The following is a 24,621-nucleotide window of genomic DNA, read 5'->3' on the forward strand; positions in this document are numbered from 1 at the left end:
CTTAAAGCCTGTGGAGCCAGGCATACCTGAAGAGGCTGAGAGAACAATTTTTTTTTAACAGTAGAAAAAGGGTAAGTAACACTAACTAACAACTAACTAACAAGAAATTGTCTAACTACAAGTTATTTTAAGATGAGGAAAGAAATTCTTTAAGGAGTCTGCTGAGCTCCGTCTCAAGCCGGGGACGGTAGAGAAGGATCTGAGGGAACTGGCCGCACATGCTCACTAGAGGTATACTCAGAGCGGGGGCCAGGCTCTGAGCATGCGTGGCCGCTACGAGTACTGCTGCAGAAAACTCTGATCAAAGGCGCAGGGGTGCACCAACACCTAGAGTGGAGCACCCACAGGGACATCTCTCGAAGAAGCAGCACAGTTTCATTCCTTATACTGAAACATGTGAGCCCAGTTTAAATGAAATCTTACCTATGCACCTAGGAACATGAACACAATAGAATGGCTGACATGGAAGCTAAACTATCTCTGTTATAACACAGCAATGTCAAAAGAATTCTACTGGAAGTAAACTTCTATCTCTTCCCATGCCGCTGTTGCTCATGAAGCGTACTAGTATTATGCTGTAAGCTTCACCAAAAGCATCACCATGAGAATTATGTTAATAGTGGAAATGCTGTCCTAAGCCTAAAATCATAGAATTATAGACAATTAGGGTTGGAAGAGACCTCAGGAGGTCATCTAGTCCAACCCCCTGCTCAAAGCAGGACCTAAACCCCAACTAAATCATCCCAGCCAGGTCTTTGTAAAGCCTAACCTTAAAAACCTCAAAGGAAGGAGATTCCACCACCTCCCTAGATAAACCATTCCAGTGCTTCACCACCCTCCTAGTGAAAAAGTTTTTCCTAATATCTAATCTAAACCTCCCCACTGCAACTTGAGACCATTACTCCTTGTTCTATCATCTGGTACAACTGAGAATAGTCTAGATCCATCCTCTTTGGAACCCCTTTTCAAGTAGTTGAAAGCAGCTATCAAATCCCCCCTCATTCTTCTCTTCTGCAGACTAAATAATCCCAGTTCCCTCAGCCGCTCCTCATAAGTCATGTGCTCCACCCCCCTAATCGTTTTTGTTGCCCTCTGCTGGACTCTTCCCAATTTTTCCACATCCTTCTTGTAGTGTGGGGCACAAAACTGGACACCGTACTCCAGGTGAGGCCTCACCAATGCTGAATAGAGGGGAATGATCATGTCCCTCGATCTGCTGGCAATGCTCCTATTTATACAGCTCAAAATGCTGTTAGCCTTCTTGGCAACAAGGGCAAACTGACAACTCATATCCAGCTTTTCATCCACTGGAATCCCCAGGTCCTCTTCTGCAGAACTGCTGCTTAGCCAGTCAGTCTCCAGCCTGTAGCGGTGCATGGGATTCTTCCATCCTAAGTGCAGAATTCTGCACTTGTCCATGTTGAACCTCATCAGATTTCTTTTGCCCCAATCCTCCAATTATTTCTAGGTCACTCTATCTCTCCCCTCAACTTAGAGTCATCTGCAAACTTGCTGAGGGTGCCATCTATCTCATCATCCAGATAATTAATAAAGATGTTGAACAAAACTGGTCTCAGGATTGACCCCTGGGGCACTCTGCTTAATACCTAGTTGCCAAGTAGACATGGAGCCATTGATCACTACCTGTTGAGCCCGACAATCTAGCCAGCTTTCTATCCACCTTATAGTCCATTCATCCAATCCATACTTTTTTAACTTGCTGGCAAGAATACTGTGGGACACCATATCAAAAGCTTTGCTAAAGTCAAGATATATCACATTCACTGCTTTCCCCATATCCACAGAACCAGTTATCTCATCGTAGAAGGCAATCAGGTTGGTCAGGCATGATTTGCCCTTGGTGAATCCATGTTGACTGTTCCTGATCACCTTTCTCTCCTCCAAGTGCTTCAAAATGGTTTCCTTAAGGACCTGCTCCATGATTTTTCCAGGGACTGAGGTGAGGCTGATTGGTCTGTAGTTCCCCGGATTCTCCTCCTTCCCCTTTTTAAAGATGGGCACTATATTTGCCCACCTCCCCCGATCACCATAAGTTTTCAAAGATAATGGCCAATGGCTCTGCAATCACATCAGCCAACTCCCTCAGCACCCTTGGATGCATTAGATCTGGATCCATGGACTTGTGCATGTCCAGCTTTTCTAAATAGTCCTTAACCTGTTCTTTCACCACTTAGGATTGCTTGCCTCCTCCTCATACTGTGTTACCCAGGACAGCAGTGTGGGAGCTGGCTTTGTCTGTGAAGACTGAGGCAAAAGAAGCTTTGAGTACATCAGCTTTTTCCACATCTTCCAACTCTAGGTTGCCTCCCCCACTTATTAAGGGTCCCACATTTTCCCTGAACTTTTTCTTGTTGCTAACATACCTGTAGAAACCCTTCTTGTTACCCTTCACATCCCTTGCTAGCTCCAACTCCAGTCGTGCCTTAGCCTTCCTGATTACAGCTCTGCATGCTCGAGCAATATTTTTATTCTCCTCCCTAGTCATCTGACCAAGTTTCCACTTCTTGTAAGCTTCCCTTTTGAGTGTAAGCTCACTGAAGATTTCACTGTTAAGCCAAGCTGGTCGCCTGCCGTATTTGCTATTCTTTCTGCACATCAGGATGGTTTGTTCCTGCGCCCTCAATAAAGGCTTCTTTAAAATACAGCCAGCTTTCTTGGACTCCTTTCCCTCTCATATTAACCTCCAAAGGGATCCTGCCCATCAGTTCCCTAAGGAAGTCCAAGTCTGCTTTTATGAAGTCCAGGGTCCGTATTTTGCTACTCTCCTTTCTTCCTTTCGTCAGGATCCTGAACTCAACCATCTGAAGGTCACTGCTGCCCAGGTTGCCACCCATTTCTACTTCCCCTAAGAATTCTTTCCTCTTTATAAGCAGCTGGTCAAGAGAAGAATGGCCCCTGGTTGGTTCCTCCAGTAGTTGCACCAGGAAGTTGTCCCCAACACTCTCCAAAAACTTTCTGGATTGTCTGTGCACTGCTGTATTGTATCCTAGCAGATGTTAGATGGCTATATGCTAACAGTGCTCCAACATAAAATAGCCCTCCAGTAATGGAAAACTGCTTCCACAATTGACTATCATTTTTGTTTCTTTGGATGAGATTTTCTAACTCCTGCTCCTCACAATGTCTGCTTTCTTCTCTGACCTCGAGCCATAACTTATGTCCCAGCAATTCCAGCTGTCAAAGAGTGCGCCCAGATAACAGCTTTTCTTTTCCTCCTACCCAAAGGATCATAAAACCTACTGGAAGCCTTACCCACAAAGAAAATCGGTCCATCCATCTCTGCCATCTCTAGCATTGTGATGAGCTAAATCTTTAAAACCCTTTGTAGTCACAGACACATAACAGTAGATACTACGAGCCCTCTTCTGGCTTTTGCTTATGTTAAAAAGTCAAGTTAAGCATACTCACCGGACAGTTTCGCAGGTCTCCCATGGTGCTGGCATTCTGTAGTAACTCTCCAAACATATCTGGAGTGGGTTTCTCTCGTCTCTCCAGCATGCAAATAGCTTGATTGCTTCAGTTCGAGGACAGCATGGAGGAGAAAAGTTTATTTAAAAAGTTGAATAAACAAACATTTTCATTTAGCATTTATGCCATAATTAGAAAGCTGAGAAAGTAAAAACAGCTATCATATTGTAAGTGCTTATTTTTGCAATTAATTTTTATTTATTTTGAAAATATTTTAATGTGTAAAACAGACACGTTTCAGTAATGGATTCGTGCATTTTCTGTGACTATGTTGCAGAAAGAAAATGGGAAGTTTAAAGAGAGATGACAGACAATTCACGTTTGGTCTCAAATTTGAGATTTTAAGACAAAACTTAACAGAAATGTTTTAAGGAATATTTAACTTCCAGTTAAAACACATTTTTACAGCAAATAAGTGCTTCCCTACAGAATTTGCAACCCAACCACAGCAGCACTATGTTGTTGCACAAGACTGTATATAGGTGAAATCTTATAGATGAAATTATAAGCAACAGTGAAACAGACATTTAATTGCATTGTCCAAGTTGAAAGATTGCAAAAAGGAAACAAACTGTGTTAGTGGAAAAAAGTAAATTATATTTTAAAGTTAACAGTTTTAGTATAAGCAATGTACACAAAGAAAGTCCATAAACACAGCATTATTTTTATGTTTATAGTGTTTCTTGAAACGCTACAGTCCCAAATTAAAATGTTGATCTCATTTGAAATTCCTATGACAAACATTAAATATTAATATTTTAAGCTAATAACACCATTCAGATACACGTCAGCAAGAAAATTCACCTAAATGGTAGCAGCCACAAGGGGAATACAGCATATGCTCACAACCCTTTTGATATGCTATCAATCATAATTTCGCCCCAATGATTTCATGACAGAAGCTATTTCTGATTTTCAAGACAGTATCCAAATCCTTTTTCACTCCTCCACTGCATGGCTTTTACCCTGGGCAGCAGGTGGGCAGTTAATTTATTTCCATCTCAATCAGTATTTCGAAAATAGATGGTAACTTCAGCCTTTTATCATCTCTGGTCAGTTTCTTGTGGGCAATCATTTGTGTCACCAGCATTTGGAGAAAGGAAAACGTGCTATTTTCCAAAACGTGTATTCAACAGAATTGTTAGATGGCTGGAGCCAAGACTTCATGCATTTTTTTCTTTATTTACTTGGAGCAAATATTTTTGGCTATTATTTTCATTCATTCATTCATTCATTCCTTTAGTTTCCTTTTCATTGTATTCTGTATGTTATAGCATCATAATGACACTAAACCGTGACTGATTTGCCAAGAGAGATAAGAGCACCACTTAAGGACCTCTAGATTTTTAGCTCTATTATATAGAATAATGTGTACATAATTTATTTTCTTGCTCTCAGGATAAGACATCTGATTGAATTAAGTCTAAAGTGTTTTCTTATGGTTCCAAGAGAACGTGCCAAAGTAGGAATGATGCTGATAGCTTACGTTGTCTACTTATTTAAGCAGGTTATCTGTGAAGTGGTTTTCATCTAGAGGGCTAAGAACAAGTAAACTAGTGTTTAACAATTCAGTGCACTTTCTATGGACTTAAGAAGCGGATATTTCCCCCTTTTAGGGCTTCCTTATGGCTAATATTGCTTTGAGTGTATTTGTTCATCAAATAACACCTGTATATACTCGTTCATAAGCCGAATATTTTTGGTAAAAAAAGTGGAGTATCAAAGAGCGGGGGTCCGCTTATAAATGGGTCTACACCAAAATTTGATGATTTTAAACTCTATGGAATCATTGAATTGAATATTTAATTCATTGTTGTTTTGATTACCTGGAGCATCTGGAGGCATGGAGCCCCTCAGTTTGCAGCCACTGGGAGTTCAGGGGCTCTGTGCCTTTGAACGCTCCAGGTAAACAAAACGTCCAGGCCCACCAGCGGCTTGCTCCAACGGGCCAAGAGCCAAAGTTTGCCAACCCCTGAAATACAGGGTTGGCTTATGAAAGGGTCAAACAGTTTTTGCTATTTTTACCTAACCACCTAGGGCCGGCTTATAAACGAATGGGCCAACGAACGAGTATGTAGCCAGAAAACTCATTTGGGAGATTTTTAAAAAACTGATTGTTTTATGTGCTCCTGACAGTCAGGCTTCCACTGTTCAACACCGACAGCTCTTAGCTAACATCATGTGCAGAAACAGCATGAAGCTGCTGGGTGAAGCTAAAAGTTAAAAACAGTAACTCTCGGTTTTCCACTTAAATATTTACTGATACATCCTAGTCTAAATGTGATACTAGGATTTTACAGGTAACTCTCTGTTTAAACTGAAAGCCCTATAATGAGATTGTAATACTGCTAGGAACCAAGATAAAGTAGCTTTGCAGCAGAAAGAGTGTTGAAAGAATCCAACAAGAAGGATTTCATGCATATGAATCACAGAAATGCTAATTTAAAAAAATGGTTTAATGCTCATGAAAGTGAACCTGAACTACCCTTTGATATTTCAGTTCAGCCCATCACACAGTTCTACCTGTGCAATTCAATCTTGGCCTGCATTGCTCTTTTCTGTTCCAGTTCTGGGCACCAGAGCTGTCAATGTTCTTCAGCCGTGAACTGTAGCACTACTCCTTTCGAGTCTTGTTCCTTAACACAGCTCTTCAAGTACCTGTTTCTCTGTTCTAGGTAACTCCCTGCCATAAATAGCCCTCTATCTCTACAGCTCTGTCAATGCACCTAAATTCTTGATCTACATCTACCCTCCATCCTAATCTTCAGTCCCACAGAAGCTTTATGTTTCAGACCGCAGCTATCCTCCGCCTCCACTAATAATGAGCAATGTTCTGTATGTTGAATTATGTGACAATGGAGAAAAATACCATGACCAAGGAGCTACTGTAAACAAGGTAAACTCTTTTTCCATATAAAACCCCAGACTCACCAGAGTGAAGTGGTGGAGATGTAATGTACCATCTGGATAAAAGGCAGAGGGTCAGAAGTGGCACCACAGCTAGTACAGACACACTAAAACAGGAATGGAAAGTAATACCATGAGAAGGCTAAACTGATGAGTCCATGTCACGTACTGCTGTGCCTAGGGTTGCCACCTTTCTAACTTCTAGTAAACAAAACCCCGAGGGCCTGCCCCCGTGCACCTCTTCCCCCTGCCAGGCTCCACCCTTGTCGCACTCTCCTCTCCTCCATCCCCATGTCACTTGCTGGATCCCGTCAAAGAGCCTGGCTGCAGGTAGGAGGCAGTCCCAGCTGAGCAGAGACTGGCACGGGTTAATGACCCAGTGCATCCCCCCGTCCTGGGATAAATTAGGGTTGCCAGGTCCCCAAAAACTGGACACCTGGCAACCCTAAATGGCACCTGGACACAGAAGCCAAAAACTAGACTGTCCAGGTAAAAAGCAGATGGGTGGCAATCCTAGCTGTGCCTGTCTGACATTTCTTCAGACATGATGCTAGATTTCTCAGTAACTAAACCTAAATGGGGAGTGGGTGTTTTGTGTAAAAAGATACCACTATTTCACCTGTTCAAACAAGGTCATTGCAAACTTCTGGTGAGAAATGCAGTGCTGAGCAGTGCAGATGTCCTCTTTTGACTCATCCGCAATGTGAAAATGAATCCGCATCAAGAGATTCTCCTATCCCAAAAGGAGGAAAAAAGTGAAAAGTTGATCATTTGTAATGTATACAAACAAAAATGAATTACACATAATTCACTCCAGTACCTCAGAAATACTAAAATAAATAATGCTGTGTTAAAAGTGACATTTTACATAGGATGGCGTGCTATTGCCAACATTCTAAATTCATTTAGGAACTAAAGAGACCAGTATTTCATTGATATTTAACAAAATAGCTACTGTGTACGTTATCTGGAATGCTACACCAATTAACCTTTTTATTTATTTACTAGCCTATCTGAAGGTTCTATTATTATTTGTTCTGACAAATTCTCAAATGTCAGTGAGTTTGGCTTAAGTGCAATGGACATAGCAGCTCTGTGGTGTTTAAACAGTGGGCTGACACTGGAAAACAACCACCTAACTGCAAACTCATGATCCTGGAGTAACCCTTATTAATTGTTGTATAATCAATGGATTTTACACTATGCACCCAAAACTCTGTATGAAGGGGAACTTTATTACATGAACGAAGAGCTAGACAACTAACGGAGAAGCAGATGAAATTCTGTAAGAAGCAAGAGTATTGAACACAATCTGTCTGACGAGCACTGATACCTAGAGGTTATTTCAGACAACTCCCTCCGTTCTCTGCATCCTAGAAGCTCTTGTTTCAGGATCCCTCCCAATATGTCAACATGGATTTATGGTAAGAAGGCCACAGATACCTCTATTAATATTGTTTTAACTATTTAACTTGACTAACTTGGACAGACAGAAGAAAGGCCACAGGGGACTCAGTATCTGGGCACAGATTAAGCATTAGGCACAGACTCCCCAATTCAGGCCACCATCTTGTGCTGCAGAAACTAAGCATTCATTTCCCCTCAACCCCAAAGGCAAGTTTATGTCTACATTGCATTTTCATCACTAAAACTTTTGTCCCTTGAGGGTGTGAAAAAACACCCTCCCACCCCTGAACGACAAACGTTTTAATGCTGAAAAGCACCGGTGTGGACACCACTTTGTTAGCGGGAAACACTCTCCCACCGCTCGTTGGGGGTAGTTTTAGTTTCTCATCAGGAGAGCTCTCTCCTGGAGATAAAAAGCAGCTATACTGCGTACATAACAACGGCACAGCTGTAGTGGCACAGCCACGCCATTGTAAGGTGCATAGTGTAGACATAGCCTAAGTCTCTAGCCCTTACGGTTGCAAAGAAAACCTTGAAAAGGTTAACTGAGTGCAAAGCAATGGAGTGATGTCTGCCCTAGGGCTTGTCTGCACAGGAAAGCTTTATCAGTTATATTACTATAATTACATCAGTATAGTTAAACTGACACCAGCATCAGTGTGGACACCCTTTATTGCAGCATAAGGGTATGTCTATGGGCATGGCTACACTTGCAAATGTGGAGCACTTTGAGTTAAACCAGCCTTCGTAGAACGCAGTAGGGAAAGTGCTGCAGTCTGTCCACACTGACAACTGTAAGCGCACTGCCTTGTCCACATTTGCGGCACTTGCAGCGGCATTGGGAGCAGTGCATTGTGAGCAGCTATCCCACAAAGCATCTCTTCCCATTCTGGTGCTGTGGCTTGTGGGAAGGAGTGAGGGGGGGCATTCTGGGTCCTGTTCCAACACCTTGTGATGCATCGGTTCGCATCCCAGCAATCCCTCTGCTTCCATCCACAATTTGCGTCACCTTTCAACGTTTTTTGTACTGCGTGCTCTGTCTTCCCTTTCAGTCTGCGGGTTACTCCTTAAGATCCAAAGTGACAGTAAGGACTCAGACAATGATATCGACTCTAGTAACGCATATGACACGAGATTGCTTGTGCCATTCATGAACATGCTCACCACTGTGGAACGGCGCTTTTGGGCTCGGGAATCAAGCACTCAGTGGTGGAATCACAACGTCGTGCAAGTCTGGGATGACGAGCAGTGGCTGCAGATTTTCGCATGAGAAAAGCCACTTTCATGGGACTGTGTGAGGGGCTCGCCCCCACCCTGCAGTACAAGGACAAGAGATTGAGAGCTGCTCTGATGGTGGAAACGAGTGTGGCTATTGCAATCTGGAAGCTGGCAACTCCAGACAGCTACTGATCGATTTTTAACCAGTTTGGAGTGGGAAAGTCGACCACTGGAATCATGTTGATGCAAGCTTACAGGGCCATTAATTGCATCATGCTCAGAAGAACCATGACTCTGGGTAACGTGCATGACATTGTGGCTGGCTTTGCACAAATGGGTTTCCCTAACTGCGGAAGGGAAATAGATGGGACGCATATGCCAATTCTGGCACCAGCCCACCTAGCCTCCAACTATATTAATTGGAAGGGCTATTTCTCTATGGTTCTTCAGGTGCTTGTGGATCACTGTGGGTGTTTCATTGACATTAATGCAGGCTGGCCTAGAAAGGCGCTTGACGCACGCATCTTTCGGAACACTGGCCTGTTCAGGAAGCTGCAAGCCGGGACTTTTTTCCCAGATCAGAAGATCACCATAGGGGAAGTTGAAATGCGCATTGTGATCCTTGGAGATCCAGCTTACCCTTTAATGCCATGGCTCATGAAACCCTACACAAGGAGCCTTGACAGCAGCAAGGAGCGGTTCAACAACAGGCTGAGCTGGTGCAGAATGACTGTGGAGTGTGCTTCTGGCCATTTAAAGAGCCTCTGGCACTCTCTGTATGGGAAGCTGGACCTGGCTGATAACAGCATCCCCGTGGTTATATCCGTGTGCTGTACCCTCCATAACATGTGTGAAGGGAAGGGTGAAAGATTCACTCAGGCATGTTCAACACCTGGAAGCTGAATCTGAACAACCAGAGAGCAGGGCTATTAGAGGGGCCCAGGGCGGGGCTGCAAGGATTAGGGATGCCTTGAGGGAGCAATTTGAGGCTGAAAGCCAACAGTATTGTCTGGTGCCCTGCACAGGAGTGAAGTGCAGTGGTTCCAAAGTTAGCAGGAATCTGTGTTTGCTACGCTGACTTGCAGTGCCTGTTGCTTTCCTGGGCTAAGGTATCTTTTACATTATGCAATAATAAAAAAATGTTTTCAAAGCAAAAAAAATCCATTTAATAAAAAGAAAATGCATTTATTGAAAAGAAACAACTGCTTGGGAAACACAAAGGGCAAGGGGCTGGGGTGCAGAACGATACAATCACAGGTTTGCATATGTCCTGTTATCATACTCAGCCTTCCTGTCTGGAGTGCTGTGCAACGAGTGCTGCACTTCAGCCTGGCTATACTGCATGGTGATGGGGGATGAGTGCAGTGCGTAAGTGTCGTAGTTTTCAGGGCTGGGTGGTGAAGCTACAGGCGTTGGAGACAGCTGGTGGTGATAAGAACCCAGATGTTGGGGAAAGTGGGTTGGCGATGACATGGGGGCACAAGGGAAAGAGTTCTAGGACAAGAGCTGTGGGAGGGGCGGGGGCAGTAGTGCTCTGCATGCACGGCTACGAGCGCCTGGATCGAGTCCGCTTGGCACTCCATGATGCTTATCAGCTGCTCTTTGCTTTGGCGCCAGCAATCCGCATTCTGCTGGCGGACCCTCTTTTCACTCTCCCGCCACACGTGCACTTTTTAATTTTCATTAAGGGACTGCTGCATGACTTCATGCAGCATGTCCTCTTTGCTTCGACGTGGCCTCTTCCTGATTCTTTGCAGCCTCTCAGCTGGTGATAACATGGATGGCTGAGATCTCAAGGTTGCATCTGTAAAGGCAAAATGCAACACTTAACAGAGGCAGCATTGTTCACACCAGACAGAGCAATGATCCCCCTGCATTTAAGGAGGGCAAGCACAGTCTACACAATAGCATAATTTCTCAGTCCCAAAGCAAGCGCACATAACCCCCAGGACCCCCAAAATGGTGAGTAAGCACAAGGTCAAGGAGGACTGATTCTTTCATGGCTGTACTGTCCTCTGGGTTTCTGTGCCTTGGGGAGAGCCAACAGCTGCAGGGGGCCCCTATACAGAACACTGTCTCCACATTTTCCACAGGTGTTTGCCCTAGAAGAGATCTCACAGCTGAGGGTGACCTGGGAAGCAAGGGAGGGTCTTCAACTACAATGCGGCTTCTGCCCTGGCCCATATGCAGCTTGCATGTGTGCAACAATGGTCCCCCCCACCCCTCACGGCACAGTGGCGTGGGCATGTTAGCCTTACTGGGACAAGGACCACAGTGGCCCCACGAAACCTGTGCAAGCACATTGCCCAAGTTCTGGCTCAGACCTTTGAAGAGATCACTGAGGCCGATTACCGCGATATGAGAGAGCACATCAACGCCCTATTCCGCATCTAGGCATGCATGCAGCCCTAATCCTCCTCGCCCCAAGAGCCCGCACCGAATAACTTCCTTGCCAAAATAAAAGCTGCTTACCAGGAGCCTCCTTTGGTGTTGGTCCTTCCCCAAGCACCGGCCACCGCAACTGGCTACCTTCCGCCTGGCTTGAGAACAGGTCCTGGCTGCATGCATCTAGGGATGTCGGGGTTTCTTCCTCTTCCTCGGCACACTCGCTCCCGCTTTGCTCCTCCTCCTCCTGCCTTGTTGGACTGGGCTCTGCAGTGTTCATGGTGGTACTCAGAATGGAGGTGGGGTCGCCACCAAGTATCGCGTCCAGTTCTTTGTAAAAACAGCAGGTTGTGGGGGCAGTACCGGAGCGGCTGTTTGCTTCGAGGGCTTTGCGGTAGGAATTCCACAGCTCCTTCACTTTAACCCTGCACTGCAGGGTGTCCCGGTCATGGCCCTTTTCCATCATGTCTCTTGATATCTGCCTGAAGGTATCGTAATTCCTATGGCTGGAGCACAGCTGGGACTGGACAGCTTCCTCCCCCCAAATACTGTGGATTGTCTGGGGCGTGGAGGCATGGTCACCTGGAAAAATTTGCTCAGAGCACTCCATGCCTGGCTGAGTAAATAGGAAGGGGATTTTCAAAATTCCCAGAGAATTTAAAGGGTGGGTCTGATGGTTGGTGACCTGATGGCAGGGCAGTAGAGTTCAAAGTGATGACCAGAGTGGCTAGAACAGGCATTGTGGGACACTTCTGGAGGCCGATCAGAGCCACGGCGCTCCATCAGGAGCGCATCAAACGTTATTCCACTCGCCGAGGTGGAGTACCAGGAGCGCTCTAGCCATGGAGACAGAGCGCTTTACATGCCTTGCCAGTGTGGACGCGTCATGAGTTAGAGCACACTGGGCTGCTTTAATGCGCTCTAACTCACAAGTGTAGCCATGTCCTACACTACATTACAGCTACGGAGCTGCAGTTGTGCCGCTGTAGCACCATACTGTAGGTGCTTCCTACACCGAAAGAAGTTTTTCCCATTGATATAGTAAATCTGCCTCTCCAGGACGCAGTAGCTATATCAGCAGAAGAACTCTTCTGTCACCCAAGAGCTTGCCTACACTTTAATGCTACAGCTGCACAGCTGTGTTGCTGTAGCTCTTCAGTGTAGATACTGCCTAGAGTGATGGGAGGGACTCTTCCCTCAATGTAGGTAATCCATCTCCCGCAGAGTGGTAGCTGGGTCGATGGCGAACTCCTGTGCCTGATCATGAGGGATTTCTTTGAACTTGCTGATGGAATCCCACAGGTTGAAATTGTATCCACCAAGTGGGTCCTGATGGTTAGAGACTCTACATTGGAGGCTTGCTGTGGAATATTTTTTTCTGCCAAATAAGTCTAACCTCTTGGCGTCTTTATATTTGGGGGTGCCACTCATTTGTCCCTGACTGTCTCTTTAGTTGATGGCAGACACGACCAGGGACTCTGCAAGAGGGTGCATGTATAAGTAATCAAACCCCTTTGCGGGGACACAGTACTTCTTTTCTGCCTTTTTGGATGTGGGCAGAATGGAAGATGGGGTCTGACACACTGACTTGGCTATCTTTAGAACCTACTGGGTGAACGGACAATGCGACCCAGGCTGGGGTAGAAGAGGAGACGACATTGAAGAGGTCATTGGGCTCCTCAGCTAGCTCCTCAACCTCCAAATTCAGGCTGGCCACCACCCTTTTAGGTAGGGCATGGTGCTCCCTGAAGTCATCAGGGGGGCTACCAGTTTGCGAGGGTGCTGCCACCGCCTCATCTGGGGACAATGAGGGTGAATGCACTGCTGGAGGTTGGGAGGCATCCTCTTGTGTGTCCGGGACCACTCCATGGTCACCAGGGCTTCCCTTGGAGTCACCACTTCAGATTGGGCCCCTTGCTCTGACACCGTGCTGGCTGTGACGGGGGTAGATTGTCCGATCCCACCTAGGAGGACCGGTGGGAGTACAGTGGGATTCATAGGCAACCCTCACAGGTTCCAGTATACTGCCACTAAGCGGACCATTGCCTTTGACCCTATGCCAGTGCTGCAGGTCTTTCTGGTGACCAGGGTGGGGCCATGGAAGCCTGAGTCTGTTGACTGACTCTTGTCAGCGACCAGTACGAGGAAGGCGAGAACTGGTGCCTGCCTGAAGAACTGTACCAGGGCCTTGGCAACCGGTGCCATGACCAGGAACAGTCTCGCGATAGAGGGGACCAACACTTAGGAGACCTGCGAGGCGATGGCAACTTGGCAATCTCTGACAGGAGGACCATCAGTACCAAGAATACGGGGATCGGTGTGGCGACTCCAGAGTACCATGTCTTGTAAGAGGAGACCATGGTGTCAGAGATCTGGGCCTCCTGGCCAGAGACCAGGGTTGCAGGACCGTGGTCCTTGGCCATAGTGAAGGGGAACCACGCCTGTGGTCCAGAGACCGAGGGCATTCCATGGCCTTTAGGGAAGGTTCCATCACTGGCTTGGTCATCTGAGCTGGTGTATTGATGGGACCTGTCATGTGGCCAGGCGTCTGCAGTGCCAGTCAGCCTAACTGTTCTTTGGCCCTGCAATGGGCCGAGACCCCCTACCGCTCCCTGGAGTTGGAGGCAGGTCCCTGGCTTGGCTAGGGAATCTAACCACAGCGGTACCCCCAAGAGCCTTCGTTGTGGGCACAAGGCTATGCTGCAAGTTCCCTTGTGTGATGCCTGTGGTAACAGCAAGGGGGAACGGTGACGGATGGATCCCAGTGCTGGCAGTGCACTGCATGCCAACGTGGAAGTACCGAATGTGGAGTCCAAGTGCGAGGGCTCTGATGCCAAGCGCAGAGCAGCCTCTATGAGTAGGGCCCTTAAGCAAATGTCCTGCTCTTTTTGAGTTTGTGGACGAAAATTTTTGCAGATCTGGCACTGTCTTTTCGATGGGACTCCCCCAGGCACTTCAGACAACTCATAAGGGTCACTGATGGGCCTCGTCCAGCTGCAGTCAAAATACGGCTTAGAGCCTGGGCAGTGGGGCATGTCCCGCTCCAGGACAAAGTCCCATCTGGGAGTTTAACTACTAAACTACCATTGCAATACTTAACAGCTAACTAATCACTGACTAAATAACAAAGGAGAACGATCTGAACAGTGAAGAACCGCTAATGCTCTTGCTAAGCAAGACCAGGCGCTCCAACCAACCATCACAGGCAGTAAGAAGGAACTGAGAGGGCGTATATGCCAGCAGCGCCTGATATACCGCCGCATGAGCATGGCACTCCAGGGGGCGCCAAAGCCAGCCCTATGGACACCGCTAAGGCAAAGAAGTCTCCAAAAATGTGCACATGGGCACACAGAATGGAATCAACATGAGCAAGCACTCAAAGAAGAATAAATTTTCCTTCCGAAAAGGTCCAGTCTCTTGGCCTCCTTATTCTTGAGGGTGTAATTATATTGCCCTTGCTTGTCTTTCTTGTAGGCCACAAAAATGACCAATGACCCTGGGGGCGGGGGTGTACAAGTATTCAAACCCCTTGTCTGGGATGAAATACTTCTTTTCAGCCCTTTTGAAGGTGAGTGGAATTGAGGACAGGGTTTGCTAGTGGGTTTTTAGAAAATCTTTAGGACCCCTTTGTGCACTGGAACCGTGACATGAGCGGGGGTTGATGTGGAGAGCACATTAAACAAGGTGTCCGATTGCTCTGCCATCTCCTCCACCTCTAGGCCTAAGTTTGTGGTCAACCTTCAGAGCAGGGCTTGGTACTCCTTAAAATCATCCAGTGAGCTATCGTGAGAGGGCTCTGCCAGAACCTCATCTGGAGAGGATAAGGATGGCTGGACCACTGGGGGTGGGCACCTGCCCTTCCACCCCAGCATCCGATTGCGCTTTGTGCACCGAGCCTGGTACCACCTGATGTTTGTCTGAATCGGCGATTGGTGTGAGGGGGGCATTGGCATGCCCCAGGCACTCCACTAGGGCCACTGCGCTGGCCACTGGCCCTGCTGCCAGGATGGCATCGCAGAGGTGGACACAGCCTCAGGAGTCCAGTCACAATGGTGCTGTCTCAGTGAGGGACTGAAATCCCTCTCCGTGCCAGAGGAATCCTTCTCTGGTGACCACAGCAGGGCCGTTAACACCTGAGTCTGGTGGCTAACCATCACCATGTGTGAACGGAACCTTGAATAGGCAGATTGGTGCCGGGAGTAGGTGGATTGGCACTGTGTTGGGGAATGTTCCCATGGTCCAGGCGACGGCGACTGATGTCGTGAATAGGGTCGCCGGAAGGATGATCGGTGTCATCCATATGGTGACCGGCACCTCCATCTGGGTGAGTCTCATTGAGAGGGAAGACCGGGAGCGAAGTGCTGGTAATCTGAAGCGGCAAACTGGTGACCTAGGCTGATGCGGAGAACAGGGGCACAGCCACTAAGAGCTTTACCTTGGCTCTGGAGACCAGGGACATTCACTCGCCTTCTGAGAGGCTTTCATGGATGCCTTTGCAGGGAGCCTTTGCTAGGTCCATCGCAGCATGTGGTGCTGGCTGCACTGGGAGAGTCCTTTGCTCTTGGTGCTGGGAACAGCTGGGAAGGCATTGACTCCACCATGAGTCTGGGTACCGTACCACTCCCTAGAGTTGGTGGTGGATCCCTTGCGGGGGAAGGGGGAGGTAGGAGGTCCCCTAGGGGATATATCCCCGTGTAGCTCCTGGGTGGGCCCTGGTAACAGGGTCCTTTACCTGATGCCCCTTGGTCCTTCTTGCTTGGTGCTGGGTCCCAATTTTTTGACTTCTTCTTGGGCACTGGCAAAGGGGAATGGTGCTGAAGTACTGGGAGTTGAGTCCAGCCAAGAAGGCTCCAAGGCTGGGCGGAGAGCAGCCTCCATGAGGAGGGCCCTCAAACAGATGTTGAATTCTTTTTGTGTCCTGGGATGAAAGTTCTTACAGATGGGACACTTATTTTATATGCAATCCCCCCAAGCACTTCAGACAGCTGCCATGGGGGTCACTAACAGGCATAGACCTATTATAGTCAGTGCACGGATTAAAACCTGGAGACTGGGGCATGCTCTGTCTGGGGAAAAGTCCTCACTGGACCCTAACTTACTAAGTACAGTGAAGAAGGAAACTGCTGACCACTTGTTAAGCAAGGAAGAGAGGCACTCCAGCTAACCATCATGGTTGGTAAGAAGGAACTGAGAGGGTGTAGGACCGGCAACTTCTGATACACTGATGCATGAGCGAGGCACTCCAGAGGGTGCCACAGCCGAACCTACGGATACTGCTAAGGCAAAAGTCTTTGAGAACTGTGCACGTGGGTGCGCACACACCTAGAATGGAATAAACACGAGCAAGCACTCAAAAAACCACTTAATTCGCTAATGCAGACCAAGCCCTAGCTGCATCTATATTGGGGGTTACATCGACCTAATTATATCATGTAAGGCTTGTAATTTTTCAAAGGCCTAAGTGATGTAGGTAGGTGAGTCTAATGTTTAGTACAGACAAGCCCTAAAGCTCAGTCTGCACCAGCAAGTTATGTCATATAATTACGTTGCACAGGGGTGTGGAAAATCCAAAATTCTGAGTGACGCAGTTGTACCAACCTAACTCCCAGTGTAGAGAGCACTACGTCGAAGAGAAGGCTACCGCCTCTCAGGGAGGTGGAGTACCTATGCCAATAGGAGAAGCCCTCCCATCTGTGTAGGCAGCATCTTTCCTGAAGTACTACAGCGGTGCATCTGCATCAGTGCAGCATTTTAAGTGTAGACAAACCCTAGAAGTGGCTCTTTTTTTGTTAGCTTAAACATCTTCTGAAGCAACATAAAGCAAACAAAAAAAAAAGGCCCTCTTGTACTGGAATAAAGAGTGTCCACAAAGGGTTAAGCCAGTATAATTACATTAATTTAAATTCACACCTTGGTTTACACTGGTATAACTTTACCATATTTTGCAAACTCAGTAATGTTCTTTTAATATTTTATTTTAAAATTCCTTCTGAGTTGGAAATACAAACCTGCCCACACCCTGCCCCCTTATGGCCAAGTTTGCAAACTGCCTACAATGCATTCTGATAAGAATCTCTTGTGGCGGTTGAACCATTCAAATGGGATGGCTCGTAAGATAGGTGCTCTCATACAGTTCAAATGCTGCAAATTAGCAGCTAACTAAAAATACACTTTGAAGCTGCTATATGACAGTCTGATCTCAGAGTTACATGAGCATCCCAACTTTAAATGCCTAGCCCAGATGTCTGTCAAGAAGCTCAACACAACTAAGGGTATGTCTACACTACAGGATTATTCCGATTTTACGTAAACCGGTTTTGTAAAACAGATTGTATAAAGTCAAGTGCATGCGGCCACACAAAGCACAATAATTCGACGGTGTGCGTCCATGTACAGAGGCTAGCGTTGATTTCTGGAGTGTTGCACTGTGGGTAGCTATCCCATAGCTATCCCATAGTTCCCGCAGTCTCCTCCACCCATTGGAATTCTGGGTTGAGATCCCAATGCATGATGGTGCAAAAACAGTGTCGCAGGTGATTCTGGGTAAATGTCATCACTCAATCCTTCCTCCATGAAAGCAACGGCAGACAATCATTTTGCGCCCATTTTCCCTGGATTGCCCTGGCAGACGCCATAGCATGGCAACCATGGAGCCTGTTTTGTCTTTTGTGACTGTCATTGTATGTGTACTGGATGCTGCTGACAGAGGTGGTAATGCAGTGCTACAGAGCAGCATTCATTTGCCTTTGCAAGGTAGCAAAGACAGTTACTATCCTTATTGTACCGTCTGCCATGCCATTGTAAATTGACAATGAGATGACGGTTATCAGTCATTCTGTACCGTCTACTGCTGTCATGGGTGCTCCTGGCTGGCCTTCGCTGAGGTCGGCTGGGGGCGCAAAGACAAAAATGGGAATGACTCCCCGGGTCATTCCCTCCTTTACTTTTTATCTAAAAATAGAGTCAGTCCTGCCTAGAATATGGGGCAAGTGTACTAGAGAACCAGCATACCAGAGAACCAGAGAGCACAGCCGCTCCGTGCCAGATCCCACAGAAATGATGAGCTGCATGCCATTCTAGGGGATGCCCCTGCAACAACCCCACCAGTTGCTTCCTCCTCCCCCAACCCTCCTGGGCTACCATTGCAGTGTTCCTCCATTTGTGTGATGAAGTAATAAAGAATGCAGGAATAAGAAACACTGACTTATTAGTGAGATAAAATGAGGGGGCGGCAGCCTCCAGCTGCTATGATAGTCCAGGCAGGACATTAAATGATGGTGGGGGAGAGGAGCCCAGCCTCCCGCTGCTATGATAGTCCAGACAATACAGAATCTTTTCTTTAGACATGAAAAGGGTGGGGCTGATGGAGCTCAGCCCCTAGTTGCTATAATGAAGACGGTTATCAGCCGTTCTGTACCATCTGCCGGAATGACCGGGAGTCATTGCTATTTTTACCCAGGCGCCCCCAGCTGACCTCACCGAGGCCAGCCAGGAGCACTCACAGGATGATGAGAACGGCTGTCAGCCATTTTGTACTGTACCATCTGCCACCGGGGAGGGGAGGGGAGGGGAGGGGAGGGGAGGGGAGAGGATGCTGCTGTTCAGTGCCGCAGCACCGCGTCTACCAGCAGCACGCTGTAGACATACGGCGACATTGAAAAAAGTCAAGAAACTATTTTTTTCCCTTTTCCTTCACGGGGATGGGGAGGTAAATTGACGGGATATACCCTGAACTATCCCAGACAATTTGTTTGACCCTACAGGGATTGGGAGCTCAGCCAAGAATGCAAATGCTTTTTGGAGACTGCGGGGACTGTGGGATAGCTGGAGTCCTCAGTACCCCCTCCCTCCCTCCATGAGTGTCCATTTGATTCTTTGGCTTTCCTTTACGCTTGTCACACAGCACTGTGCTGTGGCCTCTGTCTATCATAGCCTGGAGATTTTTTCAAATGCTTTGTTGTTTTGTCTTCTGTAACGGAGCTGTGATAGAACAGATTTGTCTCTCCATACAGTGATTAGATCCAGTATCTCCCGTACGGTCCATGCTGGAGCTCTTTTTGGATTTGAGACTGCATCGCCACCCGTGCTGATCAGAGCTCCATGCTTGGCAAACAGGAAATGAAATTCAAAAGTTTGCGGGGTTTTCCTGTCTACCTGGCCAGTGCATCCGAGTTCAGATTGCTTTCCAGAGCGGTCACAATGGTGCATGGTGGGATACTGCCCGGAGGCCAATACTGTTGATATGCGGCCACACTAACCCTAATCCGACATGGCAATACCGATTTCAGCACTACTCCTCTCGTAGGGGAGGAGTACATAAATTGGTTTAAAGAGCCCTTTATATCGATATAAAGGGCCTCGTTGTGTGGACGGGTGCAGGGTTAAATCGGTTTAACGCTGATAAATTCGGTTTAAATGCGTAGTGTAGACCAGGCCTATGTGTTGTCACAGGAGGAAACTATTGCCCCCTGTGGTCAAGAAAGTTACTCTCTTGAAGCTCTGGGCATTCTATCCCAATTTGTCTCAATTTTGCAAGCCAAGAAGTTCTCTACGTAGGCCTTGTCCAAACAACATTTGAAAGCATCAGCAACAACCGAGCACAGTTTCAGTTACAAAAATGAAGAGGGACTGTGTTTCCATTTCTCACTCATTAGCAATGGTTCCCAACAAAAACACACACCTGAACACTCCAAACTTTGGGACTCAGGACCATCTCTCTTTTATAATACACAGTCCCTATATACATGTGGCTATCAGAATCAAAATAACTTAGTGTGGTGTTTTCTATACACCCCTGCAAAGCTGGTCAGCCACCATATAACTGTGATACATGAACAGCATACTCACAAAACATTCAGCAGCATCATCCATGATGCCCAGTTGGAAGCGCTGCTCATCCTGAAAGGTCTTTGCAAGAGCACTGCGTAGGGCATCAGAGGGCAGTACTTTCTCACTGCTACATTGGAACTGATTGAAGATACCCTGGTGGGGAAAAAGAGAAAGAAATGTCACCTTTATGTTTATGATAGAAATATTACATATTCACAGCTCGTTTAATAAGCTTTGGGAGGTAAACATAAAATGAAAGAAACTTCTAAATCTAATTCTCCACTTAAGCTTGGTCTACAACAGAAAATTTGATTGGTTTAACTATGTCAGTTAGGTGTGAGTAAAATCCACACTTGAGTGACACTGTTAAGCCATCCTAAATCCTTGAGTAGACAGCACTAGGTTCAAGGAAGAATTCTTCTGCTGAGCTAGTTACTGCCTCTCAGTGAAGTGGATTACCTATTCCCACGAGAGAACCCCTCCTGTCAATGTCAGTAGCGTCTACATTGAAGTACTACAGTGGCGCAGTGCTTTAAGTGTAGACAAGCCCTTGATATCTCTTAATCTGCTCTGTTCCCTCCTGCAGGGAGATGAGCAAACCTGCAGAACCTTGTTTACTGCATCAAGTTCAAATTTCTTGTCTTCATCTTCAAGGCCCTTATGTTACTCGGCTCCATTTCCTTCCTAATTTCTCATATCACATCAAACCACAATCTCCACCAAATGTCAGTCTCAAACTTTACTCATCCTTTCCTTGCACAATTCTCCTCATGCCTTCACACACAACTTATAAGACATGGAATACTACCCGGTTCTGGTCCACTAGGCCACCACTCTAATAAGAAAGGCCATACCAGATCAGACTGGTGGTCCTTCTAATCCAGTATGCCATTGCTGACAATGGCCAAAATGAGATGATTCAGAGAAAGGTGCAAGGAACCTCTAAGTGGGCAATTATGGAATGATATGCACATGGGAAGTTTCTTCCTAATCCCATTAGAGGTTGGCTTATGCCTGAAGATTGAAGGTTTGTGTGTTTTTAAGTCCAGTTTTATGTAACTATGCATGTTTTCATTACTCATATAAAATGTTCAATCCTTTTTTGAATCCCGCTAAGCTCTATTCTTCGGTGATATTTTGTGGCTATCAGTTCCAAGGGATAGGTATGTGCTGTGCAAAAAATGTCTCTGTCAGTTGTAAATTTACCGCCTTTCAGTTTTATTCAAAGTCCTCTTGTTCTAGCATTATAACAGAGTAAGTAGGAGTGACTAGCTTATCTCCAGACCATTCATTATTTTGTATATAGAGAACACATCCTTTCTTCGGGTTGTTGAGTTTAGTGTGCAGGTGTTGGGGGCCTGACAGACTAGATGATTTGGTGGTCCCTTCTGGCTTTGAACCCTGAGTATTTGGCATAATATTTTTAGTATCCTTTTCCATACCACTCCTTACATAGCCTAACTTTTGTTTTTGCTTCTTTTGTCTGCTGCTTGCTGCACACTCAGCAGCAGCTTTCCTAAAGTTGCCCAAATGACACTCAGGTCTTTTTCCTGAGTGGTCAGTGCTGAGAACTCAGCAATGTGCATAAGTAGTTCCAGTATGTATTATTCTTTTCAGTCTGGGTTACACTGAGTTTATCAACACTGAATTTCACTTGCCATCAAGCTGCCATTCACACAGCTTTGATAACTCCCTAGGAGGCGCCTCATAGTTGTTGCAGCGCTCCCTTTACTTGTATCCCTCATAAGAACTCACTTTTTCAATTATGTTCACAAGAAAAGAGTCAACAGTAGTTAAGTAAAATCAGGCCTGCTGATGGGGTGGGGTGGGGGACAAAGGGAGCCATTGCTCAGGAGCCTGGGCATGCGGAAGAAGCCAGCACATCCCTACAGCCCCTGGGGAGGGGGTCTCCAAGCACTGTCCCCGCCCCAAGCGCCAACTCCGCAGCTCGTATCGGCTGGGCAGGGGTCGGCAGAAACTCACCCTGGACCCTCCACCACCTAGGAGCCACTGCCAGATACGTGTGTCGGTTGCTTTTGGGAGCCACCCAAGGTAAATGCTGATCCCCTGACCTGCTCCTGCACCCCAATCCCCTGCCCCAGCTTAGAGTCCACACCCAAACTCCCTTCCAGAGCCCAACCTCGCTCCCAGAGCCTGACCCCACACGCCCTCCTGTATCCAGACTCCCTCCCAGAGCCCATACTCCCTCCTAGAGCCTGCACCCCTGCCTGCACTCCAACCCCCCTGCCCCAGCCCCAGCCCCAGCCTGGTGAAAGTGAGTGAGGGTGGGGGAGTGCGAGTGACAGAGGTAGGGGGGATGGAGTGAGTGTGGGGACTCAGAGAAGGGGCAGGACAGGGGCATGGTCTCAGGGAAGGGTGAGACAGGGAAACGGTCTTTGGGTTTGCACGATTAGATAGTTGGCAACCCTAGCGGGCGGGCATGTAGAAACCCTGGCCGTGTCAGAAAAGCGCGCTCAGAGCATAGCCGGTAGCTCACTGGGCACCAGCCAGCAACTTGCTGGGCACCAGCCAGCACAGGTGCAGCACCGCCCAAATGTCAGGTGGACCGCATCCACATGGGCGCAGCTTGTGCATGTGTGGGGGCCCACTGACTGTTCTGCCCTAGGTCCCGGAATTGCTGGCAGCGGCCTGAGTAAAATCAATCATTCCCAATTAAAAATAGCATTATTAAACTAGCCATAAAAGTGGAGAACGGAGGAGGCCTGAAGTTGCCAGATTGTTGCTTTGTTTGCCGAACTATCATCATAGATCTAATTCCTGTGTGCATACCTTTAAAGAAGATCTATAATCATCTTGGCTCTTGTGCCACTTCTTGCCTTTAATTATAGGCAGCTTTTCCCTAGCACTGAGATGCTGCATGCATTGGAAATAGACTGTCTAAAACTTATTTATTTTCCAAGTTTAATTACTTTTAATGGTCCCTGTATTATTGTCATTTCCATGAGCCGGCGAATTGGAATAAAGTTTGCTAAGCCCTGCAATTTTGGGTGCTTTTAGGGAACTAAAACTGCAACACAAAGCCTCTACGTTAATAGTAACAAACTGGTTCCTGTATGCTACTCCTGCAAAGAGCGGAGGAGATCGAATTACACCTCATTCCCTTCATCCCCTGTGACACGCTGGACCTCAAAGTAGCACCCTGTAACCACTATATTCACCATTTGTATGTTTGCGATATTTCATAAAAAGCATGCTGTGTATGATACCACATGAAAGATCATGATCTGCTGAAACTTATTGTTCTGTCAAAATATGTATATTGTTAATTATAATATACATATTATAGGAGGAAGTTATGAGAATTTGCTATATAGCTGTTACTGAAATATGTTGTGAGTTTGGGAGACGCTCACTGTTAGCACTCCAATGACTGAGGTGGTGACCCACACCCAAATGGGTGTTAAGTGACCATCATGTGCCATTGACGAGTAAGGGAATTTTAAACAAGAGAGTTACAATTCTGCAAGAGACAGTTGTGCAAGTACCACACAAGGAGGATTGTTCAACTTTGGGACTCGGCAAGGACTACCAGGACATGTCTAGGCCAGTGTCTTTCCTGGGACATGAACTGAGTGTGTAAAATCAGGGACAGTGGCACTTACGTTGAAGGCAACAAGATCGCTGGGAAGACAAAGACTTTGAACTGAAGAGACTGGTACCAGGCTGAGAAGGAAATTGAGCCCTGTGTATTAAGAACTGTAAGCAGCCTGCAACATCCAGTGGGGTGAGAAAGGCTGCTTGATTCAATTCTTGCTTAGTCTGAAAGTTTAGGATTTAGACTGTGATTTTATTTTTATTTCTTAGGTAACTATCTCTGACTTTTCTGCCTATCACTTATAATCACTTAAAATCTTTCTGTAGTTAATAAACTTAGTTCAATGTTTTATTCTTACCAGTGAGCTTGTCTAAAGTGCTTAGGGAATCTGCTCAGATTGCAACAGTTGGTGCATGTCCACTATCCTTTGACGAAGTGGCAAACTAATTAATGAGCTTGCCTTGTTCAAAAGAAGGTCCTAAGCACTGTAAGGCAGTAAATTTGTGGGGTGCAAGGCTGGGGGGATTTGCTGGTGTTTTCCTGTGTATGGTTCATGAGTGGTTTAGAGAGTACTCATGCAACTTAGCTGGATGTGTCCCCACATGCTGTTGACTGAGTGATAGCACCTAGAGGGGTTTGCTGCTTATTACTAGCAAAGCATTGTGAGAGACAGCCCATGTTGGAAAGTTCCCACAGTTCCAGGTTGTGCCCTGGGATCCTATCACACCCCCGAGTCCTGCTTCCTCCTCTCTCAAAGAGCAATCATATTCTCTTTGGAGAACACCAAGAACATAAGAACGGCCATACCGGGTCAGACCAAAGGTCCATCT

General features: G+C 46.7%; 2 protein-coding genes across 7 annotated transcripts in view; both read right to left on the reverse strand.

Annotated features, from left to right (window-relative positions):
• The window catches only part of USP54 (ubiquitin specific peptidase 54), a 176,818-nt gene that overhangs the window by 92,190 nt on the left and 60,007 nt on the right, over positions 1-24,621 (reverse strand). For all 6 annotated transcript variants that reach the window (XM_050959964.1, XM_050959968.1, XM_050959966.1 and 3 more), the window contains 4 exons: positions 20,254-20,388; positions 7,016-7,129; positions 6,421-6,503; positions 3,430-3,535 (listed from right to left, as the gene is read on the reverse strand). In XM_050959964.1, coding sequence (XP_050815921.1) covers positions 3,430-3,535; positions 6,421-6,503; positions 7,016-7,129; positions 20,254-20,388 — 438 coding nt within the window. The remainder of the gene's footprint in view (positions 1-3,429; positions 3,536-6,420; positions 6,504-7,015; positions 7,130-20,253; positions 20,389-24,621) is intronic.
• Positions 10,226-11,951, reverse strand: LOC127054282 (zinc finger and SCAN domain-containing protein 29-like). Its single transcript, XM_050960365.1, has 2 exons — positions 11,494-11,951; positions 10,226-10,825 (listed from the first exon to the last, which is right to left on the reverse strand). The coding sequence occupies exons 1-2, from the start codon at positions 11,870-11,872 to the stop codon at positions 10,695-10,697; spliced, it is 510 nt and encodes a 169-aa protein (XP_050816322.1). The 5' UTR covers positions 11,873-11,951; the 3' UTR covers positions 10,226-10,694.

Source organism: Gopherus flavomarginatus, chromosome 6 (genome assembly GCF_025201925.1).
Source record: "Gopherus flavomarginatus isolate rGopFla2 chromosome 6, rGopFla2.mat.asm, whole genome shotgun sequence".
Classification (NCBI taxonomy): domain Eukaryota; kingdom Metazoa; phylum Chordata; order Testudines; family Testudinidae; genus Gopherus; species Gopherus flavomarginatus.

Excerpts from the sequence above, each read along its gene's own strand:
- LOC127054282 (XM_050960365.1), bottom strand. The coding sequence starts at position 11,872 with ATGATGGAAAAGGGCCATGACCGGGACACCCTGCAGTGCAGGGTTAAA. Across the intron at positions 10,826-11,493 it reads AACACCAAAGGAGGCTCCTG|ATGCAACCTTGAGATCTCAG; the intron begins GTAAGCAGCTTT and ends TTGCCTTTACAG.